Genomic DNA, 16,047 nt, shown 5'->3' with positions numbered 1-16,047 from the left:
CATGGTTGAATAAGTTGAATTTTTGACGGATCATGTCTTGTCTGTTTTGCTTCATATCATCATTTCCTTTGTAAACTTCGATCAATGCTTCCAAAAGTGCTTTTGCTGAATCATACTCCCTGAATCCTTGAGCAATGTCAGGTGATAGAGCCATTGTCAGAGTTGTAAGTGCCTTTTCCTGCTCCTCAATTTTCTCAAAATCCTCATCAGTGTAGTTTTCAAATGCTTTATCAAGTATGGTTCCATTTTCCAGGGTAGTTGTGATTCTAACAAGACCCCTAAGAATGCTTCTCCAAATCTTAAAGTCTTTCATTTTAAAGTACTTCTCGATCCTGTATTTCCATTCTAGAAACCCTTCTGCTGATAAGAGATGTGGTATTCTTGTAGTGGTTCCTATGATTGAATCTAATTCTTGATGAATTGCATTGTGTTGAGGTTCCATTTTTTTGTTTGTTTTTTTAATTAAAAACAAAACTTGTTCAAAAAAACAAAGAAAATCACAACCGAAAAGGGTTTACAACCGAAAACGATTTACAGTCGAAAATGAATCAATCACGCTCCACCGAAAACGCCCAGATCTTGATGAAAATAACGAGCCGAAAACAATTTACAGTCGAAAATGAATCAATCACGCTCCACCGAAAACGCCCAGATCTTGATAAAAATAACGACTTCAAACAGTTTTTCGATCCTTTTGGCCTTGAATTCACGATCAATAGCAAAAACCCAGCAACAACAGCAACAACAGCAACAACAACGAATGATTTGCAATAAGACTCCAAACGGATTCCAAATCAGCCAAAACAAGCTTGATCAAGTTGACACTAGATTGGCTCTGATACCAATTGTAAGTCCCCAAAACTAAGAACCAACTAGTGATCAACAAAATGAACAAGCCAAAAATGATAAAAACAAGAATGAGTAGAGGCAAGATCAATCCAAATGCACACGATTTCAATTGATACAATCGTCAGGTACAATGGATGCAAAACACACACTAATGACCGAAAACAGCTAGCTCTCATCTAGCAGCCTATGACACTATTGATGAAAACACTAGTTGGAGTTCCGTCTGAGCAGGTTTCCCATTTGGCGAATCATATAGGGTGCGTCCATGTAGTCACTATGTTCCCATATCTTGGCTCGGGTGTAGGTTGTGTGATGAACCATGTTTCGGCTTGGAAAGATGTGGTAGAAAATATTGTGGCGAGACTTTCTAAATGGAAAGTTAAGACTTTATCAATTGGTGGGAGATTGACATTACTTAAGTCAGTCTTTGGCTCTATTCTTACTTTTTTCATGTCTCTTTTTAAAGCCCCTATAGGGGTATTGTAAGATCTTGAAGCTTTGCGCAACAAATTTTTTCTTGGCGCAAAAATGGATGAGAAGAAAAAAAATCACTTGGATTAATTGGAAGAAGGTTTTAGCACATACAAATAATAGTAGATTAGGGGTGTGCAGTTTTTTTTGCCCTAAATCGTGCGCTTTTATTCAAGTGGGTGTGGAGGTTTCTTTCTAGCCAAGATGCCCTTTGCGTGAAAGTTTTTAAGGCGATTCATGGAGAAAAAACTTTGATTGGGTATTCTTTACCTACTGCTAGTTCTTTTATTTGGATTGATATCCTGAAAGCGACTTCTCAGTTGTCTAAGAAAGGCTTAGATTTACTTCAGTTTTGCAAAAAGAAGGTTGGTGATGGTGTTCTTAGTTTATTTTGGGAGGATGTGTGGATTGGTGATTCTTCTTTAAAGTCTCAATTCCCGAGAATTTATAATTTGGAGTTGAACAAGTCTATTCGAGTTAAAGAGAAGGTGGAGCATTCTTCTTTGTGGGTTTCTTTCCGCAGGTTGCCTAGGGGAGGGGCCGAAAACTCCCAATGGCAAATTTCTTGGCTTTAACTGCTTCGTGTTCCTTTTCTTCCTCTACAGCCAGATTGGTTTGGTCTCTTACATGTGATGGGTTGGTTTCTGTGTCGTTTGCCCATACTTTCTTGGATAACAACATGTTACCGGCTTCATCTATATTCTACTAGTGGTCTCTTACAGGTGATGGGTTGGTTTCTGTGTCGTTTGCCCATACTTTCTTGGATAACATGTTACCAGCTTCATCTCATTCTACTAGGTGGTGTAAGGTGATCCCTATTAAGGTGAACGTTCTTGCTTGGAGGTTGTCTATGGATAAACTTCCTACTAAAGTTAATCTTGATAGACGTGGGGTTGATGTGTCATCTCTGCTTTGCCCGATTTGTGATGTTGCTTTGAAAAGTTCTTCTCATTTGTTCTTTTCTTGTCGGCTTGCCTCAGAGTTATAGGAGCAAATTTTTCGTTGGCAGGGCCTTGGCGTTCATACTTTGCTCCCTTTCTCTGACTGGTGCTCTTGGTTCACGTTTCTTCGTCTTTCTTGAAAAGCCAAAACGTGGCCGGAGGGTTTATTATTTTCAGCTTGGTGGCACATTTGGAAATTTCGAAATGTCTTGCTTTTTGCGACTTAGAAACCGAAAATCGGGCAGTTTTTTAACAATTTTGTCACTCAAAGTTTCTTATGGTATAATGCTAGATCCAAAAAACATATTAAGTGGGTGGGTTGGCTCCAAAACCCATTGGTTGTTGTTTCTTGATGTTTTTGTTTGGCTAGTTTCTTACTAGTCGGTTTCTAATAAAATCTCGGTCATTCTAAAAAAAATATCTTAATATGCATGTATGTATATTCAAGTATCAAGTATGCATATATGCATATTTATACTAATCAGATATTATGAAATCATATTACAATAATTAGATAATGCAATCGATTAGTTAAAAAAAGACATAAATCTTGTCTTCGGCGCTAAAACCAGTTGAACGTTCAAACGATTATGAAATCATGTCATTGCAACTCGTCACCTAAAGCATAAATCAGTTAATTAGCACCCCATATCTTAAAATAGGTCAACTGCAAGCAATTATGAAATGTGGTAACTCGATTTTGTTTCTTCTGCTTCCAATTTAACAATGGTGCCTCCTGCATTAAAGACGAGACAATACTTTTTGTGGTTTCAATGTGGTAAGACGATTTTTGTTCATCTATGCTTCTGATTTAACAATGGTGGTGGTTCTTTGTTTACATAATCGTTTTTTGAATTTGATTTGAAGGATCATATGTGCCTTTTTCGATGAATACTCCTGATTTGTTTCCAACGAATGGTACGGTATATAAGGAAGAGTAGTGTGGTAAGATGATTTTGCCCCTATTATACTTTTATTTTGTTAATAAAATATGACACTTATTATCTAAACCCTTGATTGATGAAACTAAAGATTTAAAAGCTAGCTCTATGGCTTTATAACTTTAAGTTGATTATATATTGATCCCTCTTATGTTAAACAATCAAATAGTAATATTTTTATTTATATGTTCTGTATATAGAAATTCGTTTTTGAGAAAAAAAATAGTTTGATTTTTCTATTGAACGAAAGTCATATTTGATATAGTTTAAGTAAAGAACTTAGGGTCATGTTTTAAGAATAACATCTGTTGAAAAGTTTAAGTAAAGAAATTAAGGCCATGTCTTAAGAAAAACATGTGTTCAAAAGTATGCGTTAATGTTTAAATACGAAACAATGTTGATTAAGAAAAAAAAATAGATCCTTAAACACCAAATCTAATAATACAATATTTAAGTTTAATAACAATAAAATAACATATATTCTGAAAGTAGAAAAGACTTGAAACAAAAGTAGATACCATTTGTTTGAAACTTTGGATGATTTTAGATAACTTATACTCTCGGTTATGTTTAATTTATATTTATTTTAAGTTCAACACATATGATTCGTTTCTTCTTGGTTTTCACAATCAATAGTGTCGTAGTTTAGAATTCAGATGTAGCCTCTTTCAAGTTCAATGTACTCAAAACTTTCCCAATTTTGGTCGTCTGTTTACTATCCTTGCCGGGGTATTTGTTTTTTCGGCAGGTGATGGGTTTATTTGTTTACGATTAAGAAAAAATGGTTCCCCCAAAGAATGGGATAATGACTTAAAAGGGTAATACATTTTTCGATTTGTAAACATTTGGTCACTGAATTTTTTTCCGTTAATATTTACCCCTTCAACTTGTTAAACCGTACACATTTAGTACTTATGACCGGCTATTCTAAGTTAGCTGGTAGAAATGACTTAATAGGGTAATATATTTCTCATTTTGTACACAGTTAATCCTTAATATTTTTGTACACATTTAGTCATTAATATTTTCTTGTTGCAAAATAAGTCATTTTTGTTTTTTATACTCATTCAGTACTTATGAATGATTTTTTTAGGTTTTTCTCACGACATCTTACGTGGGATAGCCATATGGTGGTAGGATAGGTTGAGGCGGTCCTTATATGTGTTGTAGGCCAAGATACTTGATGCGGGCCGGGTGTAAGCCGTATGCGTGGAGGCTCGAGAAGAGCGGTTGGGTTGAGGTGGCAGGCCAACAAACCCTGGATATTCCAGTCTGGTGACTGATTGGACCTGTTGCGTGTTGGCATTCCAATCTGATGACTGATTGGGCCAAGGTATTACAATCTGATGAGTGTGGGCCCGTTATGCATGATAATATGTTCGTTGTATGGGGTATTTTGGGAGAAACTCACTAAACTTTGTGTTTACCCAGTTGTTTATGTTTTCATGTTCTATCGTTTATTGTGGGAAAGCGAAGGCAGGACTGTACACACTTATCAGCAGTATTGAGGATTCCGCCTTTCATATATTACTATGATTTTCGATAAATGTATTTTGGAATAAACGTTTTTTTATTAATAATGGATTTATAATTAGGGAGTTTTGCCTTATTTAAAAATGAAAATGTTTTGTTGTGAAAATAAGATGTTACACATAAACATCAACAGCTCCATACACTTCATCAATGATTGTCTCATGTAAGATATCGTGAGAAAAACTTAAAGAAATCATTTATAAGTACTGAATGAGTAAAAAACCAAAAATGTATTATTTTGAAACAAAAAAAAATATATATTAAGGTCTAAATGTATACAAAAATATTAATGAGTAAATGTGTACAAAATGATAAATATATTACCCTATTAAGTCATTTTTTGGCTAACCTGGAGTAACCGGTCATAAGGACTGAATATGTACAGTTTAACAAGTTGAATGAGTAAATGTGAACGAAAAAAAAACTCAGTGACCAAATGTATACAAATCAAAAAATATATTACCCTTTTAAGTCATTATCCCCAAAGAATAGACGATAAACATTTTTTTGTTCATAAATTTGCGACAAACATATATATATATATATATATATATATATATATATATATATATATATATATATATATATATATATATATATATATATATATATATATATATATATATGCTTTTATAAAGTTTATATTTTTCTATATATACTAAATGTGTGTTTGAGCCGGGCTACGGAGAAGGAAACGTTATATGTGGGAAATATAAAACGATGTCCTTTTTTCAAGTGACGGCAAGCATAAAAACTATAGCATTTTTTCTTATAAACTAATGTTGTTAAGATCGGGATATTATTTAGGATCATTTTTTATTTTGTAATATTGTAATCGTAAGAGTCTACCATCATTTAACTATTCTACAACAATAACTAGTTTAAAACATGAAAAATGCATCTCTAATGCATTAGTCAATCAATAAAAAAATAAAAAATAGGTTTTCTAAATGGTTAGTACAAGACAAATATTAGAATAAAAAAATTGATTAAGATCTTATGATATGATTTTACCAAAAAATGATCTATATATGATCGGAAAAAATGATCCAAGTATGATCGGGATCGATTAACGTGATCGCATGATTGTACGATATTTCGATCGGGATCATGATTTTAACAACATTGATTTAAATACGAAATGCAATATATATTTTTGTATATCCTAAATTTTCACAATAAATCATTAATATTTTATAAAATATGACATAATTTTTAGGACATTTTTTTTCTATCATCAAATTGATTTGATGTACGTCGTAATTCATATGTTATTAAAGTTTTTTTTTTTTTAGTAGTGAATGAAATTAATTTTACGGGTAAGGTTTGCCGAAGATCTCCATGAATCGGAAAATCCATTTTATAATGCTCGAAACTTTAGGGATCTTTTTTTGTTTCTTTTATTTATCTTGTGGTTTTACGTTTGATCATGTTTTAGATGGATACAAAGATTATTTATAAGATTTAACGGATTAAAACTATCGATGTGAAAGACATAGACCAAAACCATAAAAAGGCACTGTTTTTTTTTTCAAAATATGAAACTTTTTTAACATAATTCAAAGAAAATAAAAATATCCAATTCTGCCAATAACATATAGCCGTTTTTTTCTTCCGTTTTCTCTATTTCATATTTAGATGCGTTTTTATCAACACTTAAATAATTAAATGGTCTTTGAATTAGTGACTACAATATGATATTTTAAGAGATAAATAAATTAAATGAAATGGCACTATAAACCTTTAAAATAGAATTGTTATTATGAAAAAAAGTTTGTGGTGTTTGACTATATGCAATACCATCATTCGAGTAATCACCATTGTCATGACGTATAGATGTCACAATCTGTCATCGAGTCATGAATGGGCAACCATTTTACAGATACAAACACATGTTGCACTAGAAGGCCTCAACAAGAAACCAATAAATCATATTTTACAGCAGTGGTGGACACATGTTTTAGAAGTAGCACCATTACAACTGTGAATTCAATCTTAAACCAAATGGCATCATTATCTATAACCTATACGATAATGTTTTGATCTCAAAAACACAACTACAATCCAATATACATGTCATTAATACTAGAATATACATCATCACCAATCAAGGTTTCAATTCCTTTATTCATAATAAAAGCAGTCATATATGTTTTTTTATATTTATTATGATTTAAATATAAAATAATTAAAATAATTAAATTTTTTGTAATGAATTTTTAATATTATAAATAATAAAACTTGATTAAAAAGAACCATATTTTTTTTATGAAAGGTTAACTTTGTTAGAGTTGTGAATTAACTAATAAAAAAAAGGAGAAAATGATTTTCTTAAATAAAATATTAGTTTCGTTTTAGTTGATATTAGGGGTGCAAACGAGCCGAGCCGAGCCTGAGCCTGGCCAGGCTCGGCTCGGGCTCGTTTAAGTTATATGAAGCTCGGGCTCAAGCTCGGCTCGATTCGAGCTTTCTTTTACTGAGTTCGGCTCGAGCTCGTAAAGAATTATACAAGCTCGGCTCAAGCTCGTTAAGAAGCTCGTTTACTAATACCCGCAATCCATAATTTACCAAATATGTTTTTCTTTTAATATATGAAAATAATAATAAATTATATTATATAAATGCTTGTTTAGGCTCGCGAGCCTAATCGAGCTTAGTGACATAGGCTCGAGCTCGAGCTCGTTTAATAAACGAGCTTAATATTAAGCTCGAGCTCGGCTCGGGCTCGTTTAAAACCGGTTCGAGTCGAGCTTTTAACGAGCCGATCCCGAGTAGCTCGCGAGTAGTTTGGCTCGTTTGCACCCCTAGTTTGGCTGTGTGACAACGAGTTTTTAAGAACTTTTGAAACCATTATTATCATTTCGATTTTCGAGAACTTTAGTTTAGTTATTGTGGCTAAATGGACTATAGGATAAATCATAATACCACATATATTAGTAGTTGAATATTCATCATCAACAATTAACAAAATAATATGTTATAGCATTTTCTTTTATGATTAGCAGTTTCGTGTCGGCTATAATTACTAACAACCGAATATATAGACATACAATTAACTTTCAAACCATCTTACATAAACACTCCACATGATCTTTTGAATATGTGGATTATGTAAACAAAAGAAAATTAGATAGAACATATTATTCAAATATTCAAATGTTGTATAGATAAAATCTGTTAGGGTTTATCTCTGTATGTATCGTACCTATATATTTTGTGTGACAAATACATAATTTTTCTTGGTATTAGAGCCTATCCTAGGGTTCTTGTTCCTATCTCTCTTCCTTTCATCTTCGGCCGATGGTATCCATTTCCAGTCTCGCCATGTCTACTTCTGCTTCAAACATCAATTCATCCAAGATCGCCACAGCTATCACATGTAAGCTAAATCGATCGAACTTCCTGCTTTGGAAAGCCCAAGTGGTGCCCATTCTTAAGGGTGTTCAGCTATTTGGTTATCTCGATGGTTCAATTGAATCTCCTCCTGCCAAAGTAACAACAGGGGCTGGTGCTGAAGCACGGGAAACAGTCAATCCCACATATAACTCATGGATGGTACAAGATCAAGCAATTATTGGTGGCCTTCTGTCTTCCATGACAGAAGAAGTGCTGGCTCAACTCACCCGATGCACAGATACTTCAAGTCAACTGTGGACTGCTCTCCACACTATGTTTTCAGCACAACATAGAGGTAACTCTATACAAATACGCACTCAACTATCGACAACCAGGAAAGGAGATTTGAGTGCATCTTAATATTATCAAAAAATGACGACACTTGCTGACACAATGGCGAACATTGGCCATCCCATGACTGATGAGGAGGTTATTGGCTATATACTAGCCAGCCTAGGACCAGGTCATGGAGATCTGTTCACTGCCATCACAGTCCTCAGTGATCAGCATAAGGTAACTTTACCTGAGTTTTACTCTTATCTAATAGTTCATGAAGCGCAGGCCACTATTACTAATAGCATGACTGAGTTCACCTCTTCAGCAAATAACGTGACTCACCAAGGTTCAAATCAACCGCGACGAAACTCAAATAACTCCAACAATAACCAGCGGTCCAATTACCGTGGGGCAGGATCAAACAGAGGTCGTGGACGTGGTCGAGGCAGAAGCAATGGTGGCCCAAGATGTCAAGTTTGTTTCATACCTGGTCACAGTGCACTCAATTGTCAAAATAGGTTTAATCATGTTTATCAAGCTGATGATTATCGTGGGGGTAATAGTGTCACTAAAGGTTCTTACAATGGAGATCCAAATTGGTACATTGACACTGGGGCTACAGATCAGCTCACCAGTGATCTAGATCGGTTGTCTGTCCAAGAACGTTACAATGGCAAGGATCAAGTGCAGGTTGCAAATGGCACAGGTTTGAACATTTCTCATATTGGTCATTCAAAAATATCCGGTTTAGGAAAACCCATTGTTCTAAAAAATGTTTTACTTGTCCCAAATATAAACAAACATCTTCTTTCTGCTTACAAGCTTGCTTATGATAACAATGTTTTTATTGAATTTCACACCAATGCTTTCTTTGTTAAGGACAAACTCACGAAGAAAATCCTTCTAGTCGGTAAAAGCAAGGGTGGTCTTTATCCGGTGCCGTTCAAGCAATCTCCAACACCTCACCTTGCTTCATCTAGTGTTCGTGTCTCAACCTCTCAGTGGCACCGGCGGCTTGGTCATCCGTCTTCAGCAGTAGTCAAGTCTATTTTGAGGTCTAATAATTTAGGATGTTCTTTTGATAGAAATTTTTCTATTTGTGATGCGTGTCAAAAAGGGAAGAGTCATCAACTCCCGTACAATAACTCTATTCATGTTACTTCTTTTCCACTTGACTTGGTTCACACAGATGTTTGGGGACCTGCTCAAGTGTCTAGTGGTGGTTTTAAATATTATGTGAGCTTTGTTGATGATTATAGTCGTTATACCTGGATATATCTCATTAAAAGAAAATCTGATGTTGAGCAAATTTTCTATAACTTTCAAAATCATGTTGAAAGACTTTTGAATGCTAAAATTCGTGCTATACAATCCGATTGGGGAGGTGAATATCACAAACTCCATCAATATTTTCAAAAAAATAGGTATCTCGCACCGTGTGTCTTGCCCACACACGTCTCAGCAAAATGGTATAGCCGAGAGAAAACATTGACATGTTGTCGAAACAGGTCTGGCTCTCCTAGCCCACTCTTCTCTTCCCTTGCATTTTTAGGATGAAGCATTCTTGACTGCCTGTTATTTGATAAATCGATTACCCAGTCGTGTCACAAACAATCTTGCACCCATTACCCAATTGCTCAAAATCACTCCTGACTACTCGTTTCTTCGGAATTTTGGGTGTGCATGTTGGCCAAGTCTATGTAAATATAACATGCGAAATCTCGAATTTTGATCAAAACTTTGTGTGTTTCTTGGTTACAGCTCAATGCACAAAGGCTACAAATGATTGGATAGAAGCACAGGTCGTGTCTATATCTCTCGTGATGTTGTTTTTGATGAATCATTTTTCCATTTGCTGACTCATCTAATACAACTATTTCTCTTCCAAACTCAAGTGTTGTGTCGTTTCCTCAGTCTGAACCGACTGTTTTAAATGATCATATGACTAACCATGATTTATCTATGATGTCCACTAATAATTACAATGCAGCTACAACTTCATTACCGTCGATTCAAGGCTTCCAAACCAATGAAAACATCGTTTCAACACAGCCAAATGTGATACAAGATGCCCCGACACCACCAGAAACACCAGCAACCTCATATGAACCGGTTACTCCTCCACAGTCATCACCAGCAGCTATAGTTACTATTCTGATCTCAACAGCTGCTCCCTCAAGTGCAGTTACTCGTGGTCAACTGGGCAAAGTGTTTCCTAAACAGTATAATGATGGCACCATTCTGTACAATCCAAACAGGAGGGCATTTTTCACTACTCCCACTTCTCATAAGCGAGCTCTGTCTAATCCAGCTTGGTACGAAGCAATGAAAACAGAATATGATGCTCTCCATGCAAACAACACATGGGTTCTTGTTCCCAGACCACCTGGTGTCAATATAGTTGGCTGCAAATGGATTTTTAAGGTTAAACAACATCCAGACGGTTCCATTGACAAGCACAAAGCGCGTTTGGTTGCTCGTGGCTTCACTCAACGGTATGGTATTGATTATCAAGAAACGTTTAGTCCCGTTGTAAAACCTGTAATGGTAAGACTAATTTGTCTCTTGCTGTTTCTTGCAAGTGGCATCTTCGCCAAGTCGACATCAACAATGCATTTCTTCATGGATTTCTACATGAAGACGTATACATTAGTCAGCCCCCTAGTTTTGAAGATTCCAATAGGCCTCATTATGTGTGCAAGCTACAAAAGGCGATCTACGGTCTTAAGCAATCGCCCTGTTCCTGGTTCTCCCGACTCAGTGAAAAACTACATTATCTTGGTTTTCAATCTTCCAAGGCCGATACTTCCCTATTTCTCTTCAATCATGGTGGAGTTCTTATTTACATGTTGGTCTATGTCGACGATATAATCATTGTCGGTTCATCCAAAAAGGTGGTAGATAAGCTTGTCTATGCGTTGTCTTCCTCCTTTCCACTTAAAGATCTCGGGCATTTGAATTATTTTCTAGGGATTGAAGTAGTTCACAATTCAGGGGGAATCACATTGCTTGAACACAAGTATGCCACTGATTTACTGCATCGTGCCCACATGGAGAATTGTAAAACAGTTTCAATCCCTATGTCTGTAACGGAAAAACTAGCTAGTAACTATGGAAGACCACTTGCTGAAGAAGATGCTTTCAAATATAGAAGCATGGTTGGGGTTTACAGTATCTTACGCTCACTTGACCTGACATCTCGTTTGCAGTAAACAAGGTATGCCAATATCTTTCAAAACCTACCAATTTACACTAGGAAGCCGTCAAAAGAATTTTGAGATATGTTAATGGGACTGTATCTACCAGGTTAAGAATTAGACAATCAAACTCCACGTTATTAAGTGTGTTCACAGATGCAGACTGGGCAGGATGTTTAGATAATCGCAGGTCAACTGGAGGGTATGTTATATTTCTAGGTCCAAACTTGATTTTGTGGAGCTCTCGTAAACAGCCAACAGTGTCACGATCTAGCACAAAGGCCGAGTACAAAGCTTTGGCAAACAGAACAGCTGAGGCAACTTGGATACAGTCCTTACTTAAAGAATTGGGAGTTCGTCAGCCAAGAGCACCGGTGGTATGGTGTGATAATTTAGGAGCAACATATTTGATAGCCAATCCTGTATTTCATGCACGGACCAAGCACTAGGGATGAGATTTAGAACCGAAAAACCGGACCGGAACTGGAATCGGACCGGAACCGGAACCGTTAAAACCGGAATATATAGAACCGGTTCCGGTTCCGGGTTTAAAAATTATCTTTATCCGGGTTCCGGGTAATCCGGGTTTGGGTCCACTGGGTCCAGGTAAACCGGGTCTAAAAACCGGAACCAGTGTTAGGAACCGGAACCACTTTTAGGGCCGGAACCGATTTTTGTGAAATGTTTAAAAAATGCATATCTCATTCGTTTCAACTCCGATTGACATGAGGTTTTTTCCAATATGTATTTTAGAGTTTGTACATGATTTTAGACTATAAATTTTCCATTTTTAGTTTTATATTCATTGACTTACAGTCCCCTAAAGTCAAAATATCAAAGCTGGAAGTTTTTAGTTTTTCAGTTTTTTTGTATTCGGTGAAAGTTTTAAAACATGCATATCTTCGTTTGAAGTCGGATTGACATGTGGTTTTTTTCCAACTTGTAGTTTACATTTTGTACATGAGTTTAAACTATAATTTTGTCATTTTTGGTTTAATATTCAATGATTTACAGTCCTCCGAAGTAGGGATATCAAAACTGAAAATTTTCAATTTTTCAGCTATTTGTTTTTGTACTTTGTATTCCGTGAACATGTTAACACATGCATATCTCATTCGTTTAAAGTCGGATTGACATGCGGTTTTTTTCAGAGTGTATTTTAGAGTTTGTACATGATTTTGGACTATAATTTTGTTAATTTTGGTTTCATATTCAATGAGTTACAGTCCCCCAAAGTCGGGATATCAATATGAAAATTTTCAAAGTTCAACCCACTAACTAGTAAGTAATTACCAAAAAATTCCCGTTTTTGCGGGCTTTCTGGTTCTAAACCCACTTTATCCGGTTCCAACCTACCCACTTTGATGTTTCTGGGTTTTCCGGTTCCAGACCCACTTTACCCAGTACCGTACCCGGAACTTAACCGGAACCGGTTCCTATATACCGGTCCGGTTTCCGGTTCTAAAAAATCTCGTTAACCGGTTCCGGGTTTTCCGGGTCCGGGTCCATCCGGTCCGGGTTTGGACCCACTTGCATCCCTACCAAGCACATAGAGGTTGATTTTCATTTTGTCCGAGAGAAGGTAGTTATGGGTGCACTGGATGTCAAGTTCATTTCTTCTGGAGATCAAGTAGCTGATGGGTTTACTAAGCCAGCCACTCGAAACATGTTGGAAAGATTAAAATACAATCTAAACCTTGAAACCGTTACGATTAAGGGGGAATGTAAACAGAAGAAGATTAGATAGGAACATATTATTCAAATATTCAAATGTTGTATAGATAAGATTTATTTGTTAGGGTTTATCTCTGTATGTATCGTACCTATATGTATCAGATATAACCTACGGGTTATTTTGTGTGGCAAATACATAATTTATCTAATTAGGCTCGATAAATGATTGCAATAATTGATGGCATACATTGTCAAATTTTTCTGGAACCACAAAGAATTTATTAAAAGCAAAGGCTTAGCAAGGCGCCCAATAAAGCAACAAAACAACCAAAAACATAAAACAAAGTTACAGTGAAGTCAACGGATTATAACACCAATTCACCAATTACAATTCCTTATTTTACCTATATGCTCTATCCATCCATATACTAGTGATATCACGTGATCACGCGTTTTGGAAGGAATTGGTGGAACATTGTTTAAAATTCTATCGTTTCTCGCTAGCCATATGCACCAAAAAGCTCTATAGATGATGCTCAGTATGATCTTTCGTTTCTCGGGGTAGTGTCCTCAATTAGCTGCATACTTGATTATATCTGCCACTAATACAAACGCTTGATTATCTAACCCACATCATACGGCCGTATTCGGCCATAAAACGGAAATGCCTCACCCCTTGTGTCTCAGAAATGGCAACATGCTCTTATTTCATATGTTTGGGTACTTTATTGAGCTCATGTGACCTCGTAACGGTCATATATATGATCCCGAAATCCTCATTTTCATTCTTTAAGCAATACACTTCATCTTCCTACCTCAAATGGTTATAAATGCTTCATACTTACTTAGATTTCAATGAATCATACATTCACATACTCGAGTTAACTATAACTCTGTTTTATAACATATTTTTATAGAAAAGCTCCATATCTATACTTACGGTGCCATAGTCGAAGGGTTATACATATTTTCATACAATTTAATAAAATATATGACTTAAACCCTTTATTTAATTGTCAGAAGTATTACACTATCAATATTATCTGCTATAGAGAACATGTATTACAAGCTCTCCCCCCACCCCTTCTCAAAAGATGTTGTCCTCAGTATCATTTTAGTGTAAACAAGGGTATTTAGATTTAAATTTTTCTCAGTTTTCCATGATATGAGCCATTAAGAATTATGATGAATTTCCGGTGATTATCATTTATAATCATTAGTCATCTTCATCTATGATTTTCAACAGTTTTCAATTGAAATGTTCTACTAATATCACACAACTTCATCATTATGACTCACATATTTTATCATCATCGTGCTTTTCCAATATTTCAATTCTCATTGCTTGAATTTACGTTCCACAAATCACATTGACTAAACATATAAAAGCTTACCATTCAAGTAAACACAACTCAAACCACTTGCTACTTCTTCATATTCCACACATTAGTCACTATGTAGGCTTCACCAAAATGATACAAAATTTCATAATCATAGTTTTTCTCGATAATTTCATCTACTCTATAAAAGTAATATTTATGATTTAATACGGACACCATGACAACTAGTTCAATTTCATAAACCGGATGCACTTTCTCTATTGCCTTAAGATGTCTAGGTGTATAAGCACTTGCTTGACTTCTTCATACTAAAATATATTCAGTACAACTCAAGAATCATTACTACAAATAACAAGTTTTTTCTCGGCTTTGCAGTAATACCAACATCAAAACCTCATACAAGGTTTTTTTAAGGTGTCGAATGCCACAAACAATGCCTACAAATTTCTTTTTCAATTTAATATGCAATACTACTATATTAGAAAGTTTTCCTACAAGCCAATGGAAGTAACCAGTTAATTTCATACAACTACAAACCTCCAAGGGATTCTTAGTGGGTTCTACTACATTACTATTTCAATCCCACTAGATCAGGGTTAACACCCTAACTACCAATCATGTGTCCATAAAACTGAATTTCTCTTAACCAAATTTCACATGTAGCGAATTATGCATATAGTCTATCTTTTATAATGATTTTATAAGTTTATCATGAAAAAAATTAATATTTATCTCATTTGTTATAAAAATCAGTTATATCGTCAATAAAAGCGATGACTCACTTAATCGGAAACAACAAACCCATTGTATTGAAGAGATCCTGAAAACAACAAAATTTCTGTTAACCCCTATGACATCACAAAAATTTGAAATGATCATAAAGAATATAAGATAAATATTTGGAATATAAAATCCCCACAATTTCAACTATTAGTAATCAATTCTCAAATCAGCTTTAAAATAGTAACATCTCATGAAGTTCGTCAAATAAACCTTTTATTCTCGGCAAAGGATGAGAATCCTCGAACGAGATTTTATCTAACTCCTGATAATTAACACACATGCATATCGAGCAGTCTTTCTATTCTACAAATAAAATAGATGCATATCAAGAGACAAACTAATTCTAATAAATTTATAATTCATCAACTCCCATAGCTGTGTGATTGATTGTCCGCTTCAGGTTTTACCAATCGGTAAAACGCACGGGCCATAAAGTCATCTTTTGATATTAAATAGATAATGAACTTTGTATGCCGCTCTGGTAGAAATCTCGAGAGTTCATCCAAAAGTACATCAGGATACTCATTTACAATTCATGTATCTTCCACATCTTGTTTTCTATATACTTAGTTGTGCTACATATGTAACACACCATATACCTTATTTTACCAATACTAATTTACAATTCAAACATAGACACTATAGT

General features: G+C 35.1%; 1 protein-coding gene across 1 annotated transcript; it reads left to right on the top strand.

Moving 5' to 3' along the window:
- The first annotated feature begins 619 nt into the window (after window positions 1-619).
- Window positions 620-2,308, top strand: LOC145126752 (uncharacterized). The gene is made up of 3 exons (XM_079062058.1): window positions 620-847; window positions 1,497-1,829; window positions 2,030-2,308. The coding sequence occupies exons 1-3, from the start codon at window positions 620-622 to the stop codon at window positions 2,306-2,308; spliced, it is 840 nt and encodes a 279-aa protein (XP_078918184.1).
- Window positions 2,309-16,047: the final 13,739 nt, after the last annotated feature.

The sequence above is a fragment of the Lactuca virosa genome, chromosome 7 (assembly GCF_052849685.1).
Source record: "Lactuca virosa cultivar CGN04683 chromosome 7, Lactuca_virosa_CGN04683_v6, whole genome shotgun sequence".
Lineage (NCBI taxonomy): Eukaryota > Viridiplantae > Streptophyta > Magnoliopsida > Asterales > Asteraceae > Lactuca > Lactuca virosa.
This window is presented reverse-complemented; position numbering and strand designations above follow the sequence as displayed.

What these genes read in the sequence shown, in the direction of transcription:
- LOC145126752 (XM_079062058.1), top strand. Translation starts at nt 620, where the DNA reads ATGAATCAATCACGCTCCACCGAAAACGCCCAGATCTTGATAAAAATA. An exon ending in GATTGGCTCTGATACCAATT is followed by an intron (nt 848 to 1,496) that starts GTAAGTCCCCAA and finishes CTTTTATTCAAG; the next exon opens with TGGGTGTGGAGGTTTCTTTC. An exon ending in TGGAGCATTCTTCTTTGTGG is followed by an intron (nt 1,830 to 2,029) that starts GTTTCTTTCCGC and finishes ATATTCTACTAG; the next exon opens with TGGTCTCTTACAGGTGATGG.